Below are 16,794 nucleotides of genomic sequence, written 5' to 3'. Positions count from 1 at the left end.
AACACAAAACTCAAGGTTGAACTCAGTAATAAGTATCAACCTATCACATTTATAAGAGAGAATATCCAGGGTACAGAATTAATCTGACAATCTTATTCCTCTAGAGTAGTAAAACCTTACAGTCAAAAACTATCACATTTCCTTATCTGTCAAATCATTCTAGGTATTTATTTTTACACGCTATTTAAAAAAATTTAAGGACAGAAGGATTTAAATATTTGTATGCAAATAAACCTTCATTAATGTAGAAAACCAAATCCTGTGAGGTGATTTTTGTCACCTCAAGCCATTATAAATCACAAAATGTAATTCTGCATATGGTTCTCACTTACAGGTCTGCAATGTTTTCACAGGCACTCTTGACACTTGGGACATACCTTGTTGAGTGTAGATGTTACACTCAGAAGTTCTTGAAAATTTCTAGATCTTTAGGAGGTACCGGAGGTGTCTTGTTCCAGTCATCTTCAGGATAAGCTTCAAAATTGGAAGTATCCCCATCATTGGATACTTTGGGCACTATGGGAGGCTAGTCAGAAGAAGCACAACAAAAATGTTAGTAGTCTCCTCAATGAGCTCCTCTCCACCATACCATTCTGTAAGAGATCTATTAAACAAATGGAGTACAGATTTAGAGTTCACCTTTTCCCTAACAATGAATGGCATGAGAGAGAGAAACTTGCAGCATCACATACACATTCCTACTTTTTGTCAATTTCACACTTAAATAATGTGGTTAAAAGACACTTAGATAATTAATACACTAAATATAAATACCTATTTTATTCACTAGCTTCTTTTCAACTAAGAATTTTCATAGCAGCATGGGAAACTGCTACCATATTGAAGGAAAAAAGCCTCCTCTTCACTGCTTTCAAATAGATTGATTTCTTTTAAAGAGGTTGAAATTACTAACTTCTGTCTACCAACTGTGTTTTTTCCTAACTTACCAATAAATTCAAGCAGGTAAAGACATTGCTTCACCGTCACTCAGTTCAAAAGGATGGTAATAAAAGCATCTTAATTCAAATAGACTGTTTTTATGAAACTTGAAGGTGGCCAAGAGAAGTATCAGTTTTTGTTTGTTTTCACAGAGGAGCCTTTCAATTGCTAGTGTTACTCATCAGCTTTACAATACCTGTAGTTTTAACTTGTCTGAAATCTAACATTGAGAATGCTCTGTACTTCTGGCCACAGACTATGAGATAAAGATCCCTTCAGGAACACTTTATTAATTGCAGGTATTAATGAAGGGCAAACCCCTTTTCCTCTCTCAAGGGACATTCATCTCTCTATCCTCTTCTCAGCAACTGAGAGCTTAACTACCATGCTGAATCCAACAGAAAAATTTAGAATGAGAAAACCCTATGGATGATCACTGAACTGGCTCCAAGTTATACCACAGACAGAACTATAAATAGTAAATGTTTATTAAATGTTTAAATGCTATTCTGCATATCCTCAAAAAAGATAAAAGTCTGGCTTCCACTAGGTCACGAGATCTTATTTGATCTTTTGGGCTTTTCAAAATGATGTCATCATCAGTTGGTTTTCAATGGGAAAGACAAGTCCCTGTATGATAGTACTTCTAACCTTCAGCCAAAAGCAGAGTGTTCATTTTGTGTCTGGCAGTCACAGTAATACTGCCCAGATGCTGAGGAAAATGTGCAGAATCTGCTCTGCCCCTGAGAAATGTCTGATCCACTGTGGGCAGTGCCCGTTATCCCTCCCCCCATAAGCATTTTCGCAGTAAAAAACAGTTTTGTGAAGCGACACATAGAAAGAAAAAAGAGAAAGAAAGGATGATTAATGAAACCATTTTCTCCCTTTCAGCCATTGCTATTGTTTATATGATATTGATATTTAGGACCTTATTCGGACCATGAATGCATGCATAATTTATACAACAGACAAATACACACTTTTTACCAGGAAAATGGACCATTGTATGCATTATTTCATATTTTCAATCTCTTCATCAGAATGAAATCATGAAAACAAATTCTACAGAGGCAGCTATATTCTTCAAATAATCCAAGTAAAATTCTGATCCACTTCACGTTCCTACCCTAAAGTTTAATTAAGTACCACCTCATCTTCCAAGAGCTTAATGTAACCATCATAAAGGTTAAGAAACAAGTTTTGTATTTATAGTAATCTGAATGCTATGGTGACTTTTTTGATTAATTTTTAAAATAAAAATGCCACATAAAGGATGTTTGGACCTGAGACATTTGATTGTATATCTAACAATTTTTAGTACTATTTGTTTTTTATTGCTTTGGTTCTCAAACTTCTCAGTTTATATATTATTAAACAGGTTATCATTCAGTTTGTGTTCTTTGCAGGTTTGTTAAACAGAATTTATAGTAAATACCTAGAAAAATGTGACTTTATTACAATGCATATACATAAAAATATCAACTGGTTGCAATAATGATTAAAAATAAAACAAACCCACACATTTAAAACACTGTAAGCTCATTTTTCTTAAAGAGAAAAGCCATCTACAGCTTTGTATTAAATATTGTTTACAAGAATACATCAAGAACATTTTAATATTATCTCCTTTTTTTTTCTTTTTTGCAAGAACTCAAGGTATCTACCTGGAATTTAATTGGAAGAAACTAATGCAAAGAAAATAAAAACAAATGTTTAATTTGTACTTGATTGACTGCATGTGGTAACTCAACTTCTGCTACAGAAAACCACTGCTGTAAGGTATTGTACAAGTTAGAACTCCGAGGAAGGAAAGAAAGAAACCAGTTTTACTTCTAAAGTACTTTAAAAGCATTTTGTAGTGTTGGTAGCTTTTGCAATCATCTGCCCTCATATAATACTAGAATTCAGTGCTATAAAAAAGTCTGTTGGAATTACATTCATAAATCCCTCTCTTTCACCTTCCCTATTCCTCCTACTCCCACGTGCTCTACATTTTATTAAAACATTTACCTGAATTGAACTTGGTACAAAAATTTAAAGCTCAGAAAAAAATACTTCCATATATGTAAGGACAAGGAAAAAAGAAAAACAGAATCAAACCAACAAATTAGCAATCCCCTCCATGTCCCCAAATAAAAAACCACTTACAACAAGTAATCACTTACAAAAACCTAAACCTGAAAACTAAATTCTGTATTAACAAATCATCTTCAGCGAACTAAAGCAGGGATTTTTTTAGACAGTTCGTATATAGACAAAAATGCAAACAGACACACAATTAACTCCACATTGCAAAAAGGCCAATACACATTTAATTACTAAGTGTGCATATAGACATGTGCTTATACACACACAAACACACAGATGCAACAGCCAACAAACCTTCAACAGATCAGCTTAAATGAACAATGATTTGTCCTTGTGATGTCCTATACAGTATTTGCAGAATGTACCTTTAGTCTCCTTTGAGGTACAGCATCCCAATCTATAGACCTGAACCATCGATGTCTCTTCACATCATCTGCTCCATTCTTTAAGGAAAGAAATCAAAATTATTACTTTTTAAGCTTACATGTATGCCAAACCATGTATTTCATTACAAGGACTGTGATATCAGGTCTATCCTTTTTTCTTTTTTTCAGGTGATAATCATGAAAAGATTCTAAAGGATAAATTCATCGTGTTAATTCCCTAGTAGATCCTGAGTTCCAGCAATAAAACCCAAGTAATTTTGATTTGGGGTTTCTTTGGGCTTTTTTTAGCATTCTTCTGACACAATGGAGATCAAGAACAGGCTTTAAAGTACCCACAAAACCATTCATTACCGTCCTATTTACTTTTGTTTTCACCAACATTTTAGAGAATGCCTTTTATTCAGATATACTTTCTAATCCTTGCACTATAAAAAACTAACTGAGGGTTGATGGTGTTTTAAATAAAAATAATGTCTGGGAAGCATATAGGTTTTTTAAATATTACAGGCATTTAATGCTGACAGCAAGAGGTTCTCAGTACTGTTACGAAAGTAAATATATTAAAACATTTGTTTTCATTTTAGATATACAGCTAAAGGTGTATTTGCCTTGTAATGATTATTCTCTCTGGGGTGCCTGTTTTATTTATGTACATAAGAAACAAAAATGTCTCTTTTTTTCATTATTAAGCCTGTTTCAAGCACAGACTTGTTCTCAAGGCATTAAGCACTGGGGAAAAACAGCTGTTTCTCTGTCTCAGGCCTGATCAAAGCACAGCACTCAAGACTATAAGACACACAGCTCCACAAAACCAAGCATTATCACACATTTGGGTTTTTTCAGATTTATGTGGAGTGGAACTATCCATGCTCATATCCAATGAGGCATCAAGGAGAACAGTTCACGTAGTTCCCTCAAAAGCAGATCTGACTGAATGTTTCACCAGAAAATGTTTTGTGGGATTTACATATTTTTAAAACAATTTTATGACAATGGAAAAGGATCAGACACAAGTCTGACCTAGTGCTCCCACCCCAAAATCTGCTCTTAATTAGAACTGCTTTTGATTTAAGAATTTTAGTCAATTGTAGGGAAAACCCCAAAACAAACCTAAGCAACCATGGACTAAAAACATCCCCAGAAAACAGAAAACCCAGCCAAACACATTTACCAAAGCCCATGTTTGAACAAGTCAAGATTTGCTTTTATTTTTGTTTTCCTTCAAAACTGTCCAAACATATAAAAGTTTTCACTGGTAAATGAATTGAAAAACTTTCAGCCTAAGAAATTCTCCTGAAAAAGACTACAAAGTACTCTGAAGGATAAGAAAAACATTATTTCCTGTTTTTTCTTACCAGACTACCTTTGTGCCATAAAAAAGCTCCAAAAGAAAACACTGGAGAGCTGGTTAAAGCATTTATATTAATATGTTAAGAAAACCCTGGATGATTGTGCACCTTTTACCATTTTCACCTATGTTTACCATTCAAGGTGCTTCGGGCCAAAAAAGCAAACCTCTAACATCCCTTCCTCAGAGAAATAAAAATTTTAGATGTCTCCAAAGAGAAAGATTATACATGCTAATTTCAGTATCTATTGTCTTCATAAATCTATTTGGATTAGGGTAAATAATTCCTCCTGGTGGAAGAGTATTTGACTGCGCTTAATCAGCCCCACCAAGACAATGACCAGGTATCACTACAATCCTTATATTTTTAAAATAATTTTTAAACTTCAAGTTGGATTAGTGGCCCTTCTGGGATTATCACTGCCACAAAAAAGGAATCAAATGAGCTGGCACCCTGCACTACAGGACTTAATACCATGTTTCTGGTCTAATCCAGGTTTTCACATTAATGAACAGGGTGGTAGTGAGGAGAGAGGAAAACCACAATCAAGAGTAGCATTAATCCAAATAGGGGAATGATTTTCAGAAACACAGAAATACACAGGTAAATTTGCATTTAGGACTGCATAACCAAAATAATGTATGGGGAAACGTATGCGTTTCATGCTTATAAAACCAAAAATTCTATGAAGAGCTGGTCTATATCTTTCCTACAGAATTCTTTCAACCTTGTGTGTTACACTAAAGATTTTACACTCACCTTCATATTTCCCAGTCGTCTTGTTCTGTCCACCACAAGCAGCTTCTTAATAAGGTCTCTGAAGTAGAGAAAACATGTTCTCTGTTAAACAGAAGTAATTTATATTTGACTGTCAAGTGTTACAGAATATAGACATGCTTCCCTCTGACCATTCATTTCCGCATATTTTAGGACATTTAAGAGTAAGCAATAAAAAAGAATCTAACAGAATTCTTGCAGAGTTCTTTTAGACTCTTCCAATAAACAAAGGGAAAAAATCTCTCGCTCTCCTCCCCTGCCCCTTGCCATGTAGCACCATTTTATTCTTTGTATTTTTGCATTTTGCTCAGCATGCCCAATCTCAAAACCTCCATGTTTTTTCTCCAACAGATCTCCAATCTGTTTGTCAGAACTCAACACTAAAATATATTAAAAAAGCAGATAAAGCTGCACCCTTATCTTTATGCTAAATATCCAGGGAAGCCATGGAAGAGCTAGTCATCTGCTTAAAACTAGTAACATCTATAATTTAATTGAAAACAAAAAGTCTCACTGAGATACTGGCTCATTGAACAGTTCTACATAAAACTAAATCAACATTTTAGGCGATTAAAAGAAGTTTAGAGACAGAAAGCTCTTCCATATTAATAGCAAAGTACTTCAAATATTAAGCCCCAAACAACTATGACATAAACCAAAAGTATCATAATTTATGGAATTAGCTTGATTACTTGCGAGTTGAAAGAAAAATACGGCTTCATATTTCTATAAGCAGGTACATTTTATCTCAAAGATTATTTTGCTATTTGATTTTAGAAAACTGGCATTCTGGACTAATTGCATGAAGTACCAATGACAAGAAAGAACAAAAGTTTAACCATCCTTATTTCTATATTCTCAAGTATTCCTGAGAGATGACATACAGCATGAAATGGAGATTAAAGAGTATGGCTAGTTCAAATTTTCAACAATATCAAAGGTTAAAAAAAGTCAACTATTTTATTTACAGAAAAGAACACACACACAACAATGACACACCTGCCTCTCTCCATCCCTACCTGTAGTGTCTACTATGCCTCCCAAAAATAGCATTGTGTCACCTATCCTCAAAATCACAAAAGTGCGTGCAGAATGAACATATAAACTGAATATGCTAGACTGTTTGAAAAGCTGTTGCATTTGGCAGGAATACAATTCTAAAATTCAACTGGAAAAAAATTAAATTACTAGATATACGAATAAAAAAGTCCATGTAGAAAGCAGTTTTTAAAACTCTTGTGATTATTCCAGACAATCAATATTTCAATTAGATTAAATCATGTGACCAACTCCTTTCACAGTCACCTTTGCAGAAAGATCCCTTTCTACTTCACAAAGACCATTCATCATGGAAGAGGCTACAAGGAGGACTATAAGCACACTTAAAACAGAAGTAGGACTGAAAAGAAATCCAGAAACACAAAAAGAGATTCACAGAGTTTATGGGCAAAGACACTTTCCCATTCCTATAAAACCAGAAAACATTTCATGGATCATTCTTGGCTTGCTTCAAAAATTCACCATAAAACAGGCAAGGGATGAGCTTACTTGCTGATACAGTATTGTTACTAAATATGATACTTGCTGCATTGGACCAGTGAAATATCCATTGAATTGAAACCAATAATAGTTTAGTAGTTCTTTATTACATTGGTTCTAAATACTCATTTAAAAATTATGTTAAAATTAATTCAATAGATATGCTAGTGCATGTTTTTGAGAACCAAATTCTACATGAAGGTCTCTGCAGAGCAATGATCAGTAAAATGCTGTAACAGGGACATTTCGTTTGGAGGTTTCCAAAAGTGGTTTTGCAAAGAAAACTTTAAAAAAGCAGTAAGAAAGAGTGACATTCATGCATCAGGAGGGAAAGCAGAAGTGGTACAAATTCAGAAAGTAAAGAGTACAGGAGGGTGATAAGGCATAGGTGAGTAAAAAATGTAAATGCCTGTAAGCTCAGGGAGTACGTATCCCTAGGGAGAGAAGTGCTCTCAGAGTTCAGAAAGGGAAACAGTTTTGCTGCCTGAGAACAGAGAGTTAAAACTTTGTATAGCACTAATACTTTAGACAGAGTCTGGATCTGACAGGATCCTAGACAGCCTTCTTTCTGGCTGAAATACTGACTTATTGGAAGAAGAGAGAAAACAGGTGGGTTAGAAGGTAAGAAGAAGACTGCCTTCATTAGACAAAATAATCTCGGCACTTGCTTTAAGGTAATGATGCAGAGATGTTCAAGGACTATCCAGTTCTGCATATTGTGGTTTAAAAGAAGGAAGAGGGGCTGACATCCAAGACACTGTGTTCACAACTCACTGCAGAAAGTAAGTGAAGCCACAGGAGTAGTGTGGCCAGCAGGACAGAACAGTGATTGGCCCCCTCTACTTGTCAGTGGTGAGACCACACCTCGTGTTTCTGTGTCCAGTTCTGGGCCACTCACTTGAAGAAAGACATTGAGATGCTGGTGTGAGTCCAGAGAAGGGCAATGGAGCTGGTGAAGGATGTGGAGGGTAAGTCCTACAAGGAGTGGCTGAGGGAGCTGGGATTGTTTAGCCAGGATAAAAGGAGGCTCAGGGGCTATTAGTCTCTGTAACTGCTTTCACTATATTGGATGGATTGGTTGTTAGTGATGATAACCTAATTTGAGGTGTTCCCCCTTCTGATCACAATATTATAGTTCAGTGCACAGAATACTACAAGAGAGATAATCAGTTTTCTTTCCAAGACCAATTGGATTAGGAAGACTGGATTAGACTACACTAAACTGTAAACTGTGTGGAGCTACTAAGAAAACTGTTACTAAAACACAAGAATATGAGACACTAGTCAGCCTAAGGGGAAGCAGACATGCTTCATTCAGTGCATCCAATGATTCAGTGGAGACTTTAAAAAAAAACATAACAAAACAAACACTTTCTCAAATGATTAGTTTTGCTTGTATGTTTACCCAGTAGTGACAGTAAGCAAGTGCCTCTCTGAAGTCACCATCAAAACATCACAAGTGATTAACAACAAAGGAGTAACTTCCTGTCTTCACTCTCTCTCATTCTCCCAGCTGTCACTTAGAAGAAACTTCATGTTTATAATCACATTTCATCATGTTCCAATGTTTACTAAAAATTATTTCAGTTATGGAATTTTCAAATAGGAGAAAAAAAACTTATTTCATCTGCAATACACTTTTAACAATTGCTAAATACTGAAAATTAAACCCACATTACATGTGTATGTAATACTCCATATTGAACTGGGCCCCTGCTATCACAAATTTAAGTTGACTTTACACTAGAACTTCCAAAGTACCAGAGTTCACGCAAGTAATTATGCTGAGAGTGATTTAAGTGGTATGTATCTATGGATAGAAACAGTTTTAGTGTCCTCTTCCTGCTCTCCTAATTTTTGCTCAGATCATCTCCTCATATTTCTCCTCTTGACCTTCTTACAGGACATGCCAGTGGGGTTTCCACAATGTGGAAAAGCATTTAATAACCCATAATAAACAGAAAAATAGGCAGATACTATCTTACAACTGTATCACCACCTTGAAGTCTACAAAATATATAAGTTTATTTGCACTGAAACTGTAAATGTAATATCAAATATTTTCCAACATGATGTTTCAGAAAATCAGAATCTGAAATCAGGTCTTCTAAAAAGATTTTTTAGAAACAGTGCTCAGGAGGTATTTAGAATAGAAAAGACAGTGTTGGGAGTCATGGACTTACTTTACATATAAATCCAAATGCCTCGGGAAATCTATTTTGCCAGCAAGAATCTTCTGATATATACCAAATGGATTGTCATCAAAAAATGGAGGAAACCTATTTTAATATAGAAAATTTTCAGATGTTAGAAAAAGAAGTTCTAAAAATTTTATAAGCAATATTATGTTATAGCAATTCCCCTCAGAAATAATTGATGATGTTGTTATTTTTGGTAGGACACTACCAATCAAGTACTATCTTGAAGAATAATTTAAGGCTGCCATTGTAAAACAGAAAACATTTTTGTACGCAACACACTGAATGCAGAATTAGAATTTAAATATAACAACAGGACAGAAAAATATAAAATTGCTACACAATTGCCATAAAAATATAATTTTTGAAAAAAAAAATCAGTTTAAAAGTAGAAAATGCTTTGCTTTTATCTCTAAAACCCAGGGATATACTCTCCAAAAGAGCATCACCATTTTTGATCTTGTCCTATAACTGCCGGCACACCCTTATTTATCAGTTTCTTTCTAAAGCGTTAAAGGACCTTCACATGAACACATTATCCAGTTCAGTTATTTGTTGTACGTCTTGAATTCAACTATATGTTTCGCTAGATAAGGTTTTTGAAACAGTCAGACTGCTCACAACTCTCCAAGTGCAGCTGCCTTTCTGTGTGGGACAGAAAGTTTTCATTTCAAAATATTCGCCATGATGAATAGTAAATAATATGTAATTAAAATTCTACATTTATGTCTTCTATGAAGTTCTTCATGAAGTTATGAGCTAACAGAGAGACTACTTCTTGTTGTACAGCTACAGTAAGAATTGAACGTTTTCTGCTGTGCTTCCTTTATGAGTACAGTACATCCCTGATGGCTGCAAGTGGTGCATCAGTACAGCCAGTACAGGCAGCTGAGCCCAAGAGCCGACAGCTTTCCGAGTGTCACTCACGCTCTTAAAAGTAAAACAGGAAACCTTCTAAGGGAATGGAATAACTCATTCAGTAATCTCAGTCCTGCTTTGCCCTCTGTAATATGACCAAAACAACCCTCTTACTATGCTTCTGCCTCAAAATCCCCACAGAATTAAAAAAACCTGCAGCTTATGAGTGTTGACCATATTAAAAACATCCAACCACTATTACAGTTTAATTAAAGTATTTTCACATCTCCCTAACATAATTACTTTCTCAGAGAACTTAACTGTGTCCATACGCACACAAATACAGCGCTTGTGGCTTTGGAAATCACCAACAGCACAAAAACAAGGATGAAAACAACATTTCTTCACTTCAGGCTCTTTTTTTAAATTTTATGGTAGTCAAACGAGCTTACTCCTCAACAAGTAATATACATTATTTCCATTATGTTTTCAGAAATATTAATTTCTTCATTATTCAGCTGATGATCAAGTGCATTAGCATTCCCTTTGAAATACTGTAAATTTCGGCCACAGGAATAATCAAATTCCATCAAAATAATTAAGTAAAGGTATTTGTAGGCTTATGGTAAAAAAAAAACAATAATAATTCAAAGCACTGAAAAGCATGACTAAACTATCTGTTTAGGGAAAGACTAAAGGACATTTTTTGTTGGTTTTCACAAAGAGTACTTTCTTTATGAAAAACTACTTCCCAGCTAACTGGAAAGTGGAAGAATCTCAGGAATAATACTTGTGCTATTAAAAATTCCTGCTTTGACACTAAAGAACAAGGAAAACATGATTGCTATTTAACATGCACAAGTTTTTTCACCACAAGAAAGACTATCATATAGTTTCTTTTTTATTCAAGCAACATAAATATCATTCACATTCTCCACAGCAAGTTGACAAACCCAATTTTCTATTTATTACCTATTAGAATCTATAAATGCATAAAGCAATTAGAATATTTTTAACTATGTATTACAAAGCTACCAGCTGCAGTAAGCAGATGATTGTACATTACTGAGGTGTGAAATCAAGAAGAATAGAAGTATGTATAGTTTTTTCATATTTACATTGCACTGTTTTAATTTGCTTTTCCACTTTGAAAATCCAAAATTACTATGTCTAGAGTTCTTGTGAAAAATTTAAATCACAGTTGGCTATATAATAATTTTATGGCAATTAAAGTGCATTTGAACTCTATGCAAAATGACAACAGCTTTGAAAGATTGCAGTTTTCTCATGGACAAACCAAGTAACTTGATTTTGATGCTTTTTATAAATGTCCATCTTCTACACAGCACAGATTTTAAACAAAACAACACAAGTATTGTGCTGGAAGCTACCTAATAAATCAGCAAAAATCCCCGAGTTTCAGACCTTCTTCACACCACAACACAAATACAAACAGCTGCCTTTCCACCAACTGAAAAGAAGCTACAAAAAAATATCATCTCTGTAAACAGGAGAACAGCTGCAAACCATTCCTTTTGCTAACTGAAGCATAACAATGGCACAGACATAAGTTTCCAAGACAGTCTGAAGAAGAGAAGTTGTAAAACCTCAAGGGAAAATATACAGGTCTGAGAATATGGAACTGCAGACAGGAAGCATTAACCTACCTAAAATGCCAGATCACCACATCACATATGACAACCAAAGCAAAAGTAAAAACCACAAATCCATATTAATACACAAAATTTGTATTAGCTGCATACCTGATAACAGTACAATTACAACCTAAATTATCTAATGTTAAATAACAAGCATATTTTTCTTTGCATTAAATTGTAACAGAACTCATTTACTCAAAAAATTAGACGTTTTTGTTTCACTTGTTTAGATTAACTCAATGAACTTGGTGTTATTCATCTGTTAAGATTTCTTCTCACCCTTACTTCTCCCTGTTCATTCCCCTTTCTGTATCTTGCTATGTTAAACCTAAACAGGACCTTGCCCTAAACCCAGTTTGTGCAGAAGAATTCAATGGGCCTCCAGAGATTTAAGTTAGGGAAATAAGACACTGTGGAACAGGAAGGTGTGGGTTTGTTTGTTTGTTTGTAGAGAGGCCATTTCCTTACATGCACACCTACCAATTCTTTTCAATTGCTTTTGGGCTTCAGAGAGACTAACTTCAGGAAATAACTATCAAATGTCTTACATTAATTTACTTGCAGACAATAACTTAGTCTTGAAGTCAGGTTTTGTTCACCTTCAAAATATTTTCAGATTTCTTATATCTTCTTTGAATTTTGAATTATAAAGTTAACTAGGACTGCTTCTGTAATAAAAGCCTTGATAGTAAATATCTAGCCAGATCTTGAGCTGGTGAGGAAAAGTGCTGCAAAATACTATTGCCAAGAACAGTAAAAAGTTTATAAAATGCTAAAAGCATACATTCATTGTGACAACCTTCCTATCTAAAGGAAACACATATAAGCCATAATCCCTACCCTTCTTTAATCCCCTAAAAAAAACCCCTAAGAAAGTAGTATATCCCCATCTTAAAAAAGCCCAAATCAAACAAAAAAAATCCCAAAAAACAAGCCTCAAAACACAAACACCCCAAACATACAAGCTTGTATGGAGTCCCTATTCCAGCTTTGGAAAATGACTGAATGCTGCTGTGTTTAAGTTTTTAGTCTTGGATCCAGTCCCTATCCAAAGCAGCATTCAATTATTATAAAGAGCATGTCTATACAAGTACTGTAATAAAAAAACCTTAGCAAATCACACACAACACGCAGCTGCTCTGTCAATCCGCCTATATAAAACCTCACTTGACTTTCAGGACAGTGTAAGCTATCTCTATTGGTTAAAAGTCTCTAAAAGCTAAAGTGTTCATTTTAAGCCACCCACTCTGAAATCGAGGTCTCATCCCCTGAGCCAGACAGTGTCATGACACAGAAGATCCTACACAGAAACAACAGCAGCTGCTCCCATTTTTAATGAACAATATATACCAGTCATGTTTCAGTGGAATATACAGAAGTCATACTTCAGCACCCTGAGGTCTTGAGGTCTCAATGACTCCAAATATCTTGCTTGATCGCCACCTGTAGTCTTTGTTAACTTTGTAAACTACATTTCTATTAGTGATCTAGTGGAGAGAATCCTCCCAACATCTCTGTAAGGCATGCAATAAATAAGGTCCAATATCCACTCACACTGAGACCACACAGACCTAACAGAGAGTAGTCACACTGAAACCCATGGCAGGAAGGTAAATCACAGCTGGGTGACTGCAGCACCTATGCTCATATTACAGCCCAGACACTTTTATCTACAGTCTGCCTGCTGTCTAAGGCTAAGATTAGTGTCAAGAAGCTTGCCGGGAATCTCTTTTTTCTCTCTGAGAAGGACTCTTTTGACCAACTTGGGCTGCTCGCCTTGCAGGAAGCAATGGAAAAAAGGTGAAGCCTGGTCTCTACAAATCACCTACATAAATAACAACTTCATATTAGACCAGTCAGCCAAGCTTGCTTGGGTCAGCTAGCAACTGTGTTTATTGCTTTTCTGTCTACAAATTGCAATAGATTCAAAGTCAATGCATATGTAAGCCTTCAGGACACTAAGAAAGCAAGCAGTGGGTAGCAATGTTGTGCTAGGGAAAGGTGTGTTGCTATTGAGTGAACTTCACAGCAGTACCCCACAATGAAGTAGAGCTCTGAAGTGACCGTCCTTTCAGCAGGGGAGCTACTTGCTCACACAAAATTACAAAAAAGCTTGTCCAAACACTGGAAGAGTCAGCAAAGTCACTTTGAAATGACATAAATACACAGAGAAAAGGATGAATAAATCAAGCAAGGACACTGTTCTGATCATTCTACAAGGCTGCAAATTTGTAAGGAAAGGCCACAGAGGACACCTGATGCACCCGGGGACAAAGAAGGTGTAGAGCACAGGTACCAGGCAGAAGGTATGAAACTATGAAGAAGGTAGAACTATGAAATCAAACTCATTGAAATATCCTGTGTTTCTTCAGAGGCTATGAAAACCTTGCTTTCACCTGCATTTGTCCTATAGCACCCACCACGGCAAAGCCAATTGCTTTCAAAAATCCAAACCTTTTTTCAAGTACCCTCAAACAACACAGTCAAGACAAAAAGTAAGAGGAAAACCACAACGAGTAATGAACAGGCTATTATATTAATGCCAGAAACCATTTTTTCAGTTTGAATTTGTATGTTCTGAAGAAATTGCTTTATCACAAAAATTCCAAAACAGCAAAAGCAGCATTTGAGCAAACCAATTTCAAACAGACCTATAAAGCTTTTCACTATTCTTCTTCCTCGGGTTTAGAGAAAAGCAGTGCTCCGTTATAATACAAATTGTATTAATAAAAGTCTTCCTACTTGCCACTGTGCATTTTTACAGACTAAAGCTCCCACTGTAACTAGGATTTCCCTATGTTGGAAATTAATTACAGAAGTAGTCCTGTTCTTTACCCTTTAAATGTAAAGGACCTCGTGAATAAAAATCTAAACTTCAGCAAAACCTGAATTTCCAAACACATAAGGAAAAGAGAAGCTGTTAAAGTCTTAAGAAAAACAAAACAAAAAACCCAAACCAAACAGAAAATACAAACCCAAAACAAGAAACAAAACCAAAAAACTCAAAACCCTAAAACATTCCCACAACAAGTGATATATGTAGTTTTGTAAAGCTTCCCAATTCCTTTCTTTAAAGGCAGAAATTAAACCAGTAAATCAATAATAAATTTGGCCCAAATTTGCTTATCCCAATATTGTAAACAGAACTAGCAAATAATTCTGTATTACATAATATTGCTGTGATATAGTAATTATCACTTACCCTGACAACATCTCAAATATAAGAATTCCGAGGGCCCACCAATCCACAGCTCTTCCATGGCCTTTACTTTGTATGACTTCTGGTGCAAGGTACTCAGGAGTGCCACAGAGAGTCCACGTTCTGGTTGTAAAAGAAGGGGGGAAAAAAGCACAAAACAAACAACAATAGTAGATCAAAGTGGAACTGAAATAACAGTTACAGGAAAAACCAAACACACACATAAGAACTACCCAACATATACCTACCTATGTATTTACTATACAAAGGAGTAGAGAAATAAGAAAGGCCTGTACAAGAGTTAAACAGACTGCTTTGATGATGTTGTCCAATTCTCCTGGAACACAGATATGTGCAAATTAAGAAACCTCCTGTCTCAGAAAATACCTGTGCATAGAGTTTCCCAGCTGGAGCTGTGATACTCTGCCCATCAAGAATACACATTGTTTTGAATTATTAACAGTGTTTTTTGTAGACTCCTTCTGACAGGCCCAGCAGAAGACAAGCTGAATGGCTTTTTCCAGAAAAACAAAGTTTCATTTAGAAAAAAGAAAATGAAAGGAGGGGGTTTCTAAAGCAGTAGTAGTTTAAATCAGTAAATAATAGCACATATATGAAGATTTGTTTTACAATCTAAGTAAAGTTTTTCAAATAGTATTGAAATCTAACCTGTCATCACTTCCACAATATTCATTAAAAGGGAAACATTTGTATTTTTAGTTATTTAAAATGTTTACAAGGTGTAGTCAAGCAAGTGTGAGATAAGTAGGCAGTACTTTTTGATCTATTTTAAAGTCATTTTTAATCATAGCTTTCTATGGTAAGGTCAAAATAAAACTCTTATATTGCTAACTAACTGAAGCTCAAGTTATATAAAGACAAGAAACAAACTGAAGCTAAGCAGTTACATTTACAAATACCAAATTATATTTGAAAATAAGAATATTCTGATGTAATTTCTTCCAGAAATGTGAACTTTTCATTGTAAAAATGTGCATGTAGAATTTGCTTGGCTTCACTCCCTTGACTTAGGTTTAAATATACACTTGAGAGAAAAAGGTCCTCTCATTTTGAATAAATTACCCTTCCTTGGCAAGTCAGAAGATGAAACTTTGAAAATGTCCTCACCTATTCAAGAGAAATTGAAATCCCAGCACAGAATAAGAAAGAAAACTGTACCAGATTTTAAAAGGAGCTCTAGTAAAATATGACAAAGACTATAATCACAAATGGTCACCGCACGATTTCTAACTTGCGCCAAAAAAACCCGAGTGTTTGTTAGAGGAAGAATTTTCTCCAATCAAACTGGTAACATGCTCCTGAACAAATGCATTAAGATGAACAGCAATCACCTTTAGAAGTAATACTAATTCAATTTCTTTTTTTCTGAGAATGCAAGGAAGATGATTGTTCCACCCAACTCTGTGCTGATGCGGCCTCACCTTGAGCCCTGTGTGCAGTTTTGGGCACCACAATGTAAAAAAGATTTTGAGCTACCAGAGAGTGTCCCAAGGAGGGCAATGAAGATGGTGAAGGGTCTGGAGAAGCCTTATGAGGAGGGGCTGAGGGCACTTGGTCTGTTCAGACTGGAGGAGACTGAGGGGAGACCTCATTGTGGTCATCAACATCCTCACAAGGGGAAGCAGAGGAGCAGGCACTGATCTCTTCACTCTTGTGACCAGTGAGAGGGCTCAAAGAAACATAATGAAGCTGAGTCAGGGGTGCGCTGGCAGTTTATATACAGGCATGAACGGAACGGGACGGGACTACTGATGGATGTGTCGGAACCGTTTATTATCAGGA

At 35.5% G+C, this 16,794-nt stretch overlaps 1 protein-coding gene across 1 annotated transcript in view; it reads right to left on the bottom strand.

The window, feature by feature from the left end:
• Nucleotides 1-16,794, bottom strand: part of PRKX (protein kinase X-linked) — a 56,129-nt gene that overhangs the window by 3,767 nt on the left and 35,568 nt on the right. Inside the window, exons 4-8 of the mRNA XM_030970547.1 lie at nt 14,995-15,114; nt 9,262-9,357; nt 5,522-5,579; nt 3,393-3,470; nt 378-526 (exon numbers count right to left, since the gene is read on the bottom strand). Of these exons, the coding sequence (XP_030826407.1) occupies nt 401-526; nt 3,393-3,470; nt 5,522-5,579; nt 9,262-9,357; nt 14,995-15,114 (478 nt within the window). The 3' untranslated portion in view covers nt 378-400. The remainder of the gene's footprint in view (nt 1-377; nt 527-3,392; nt 3,471-5,521; nt 5,580-9,261; nt 9,358-14,994; nt 15,115-16,794) is intronic.

Source organism: Camarhynchus parvulus, chromosome 1 (genome assembly GCF_901933205.1).
Source record: "Camarhynchus parvulus chromosome 1, STF_HiC, whole genome shotgun sequence".
In the NCBI taxonomy this organism is placed as follows: domain Eukaryota; kingdom Metazoa; phylum Chordata; class Aves; order Passeriformes; family Thraupidae; genus Camarhynchus; species Camarhynchus parvulus.
Note: the sequence above shows the minus strand (reverse complement) of the source record. Positions and strands in the feature narration are given on the sequence as shown.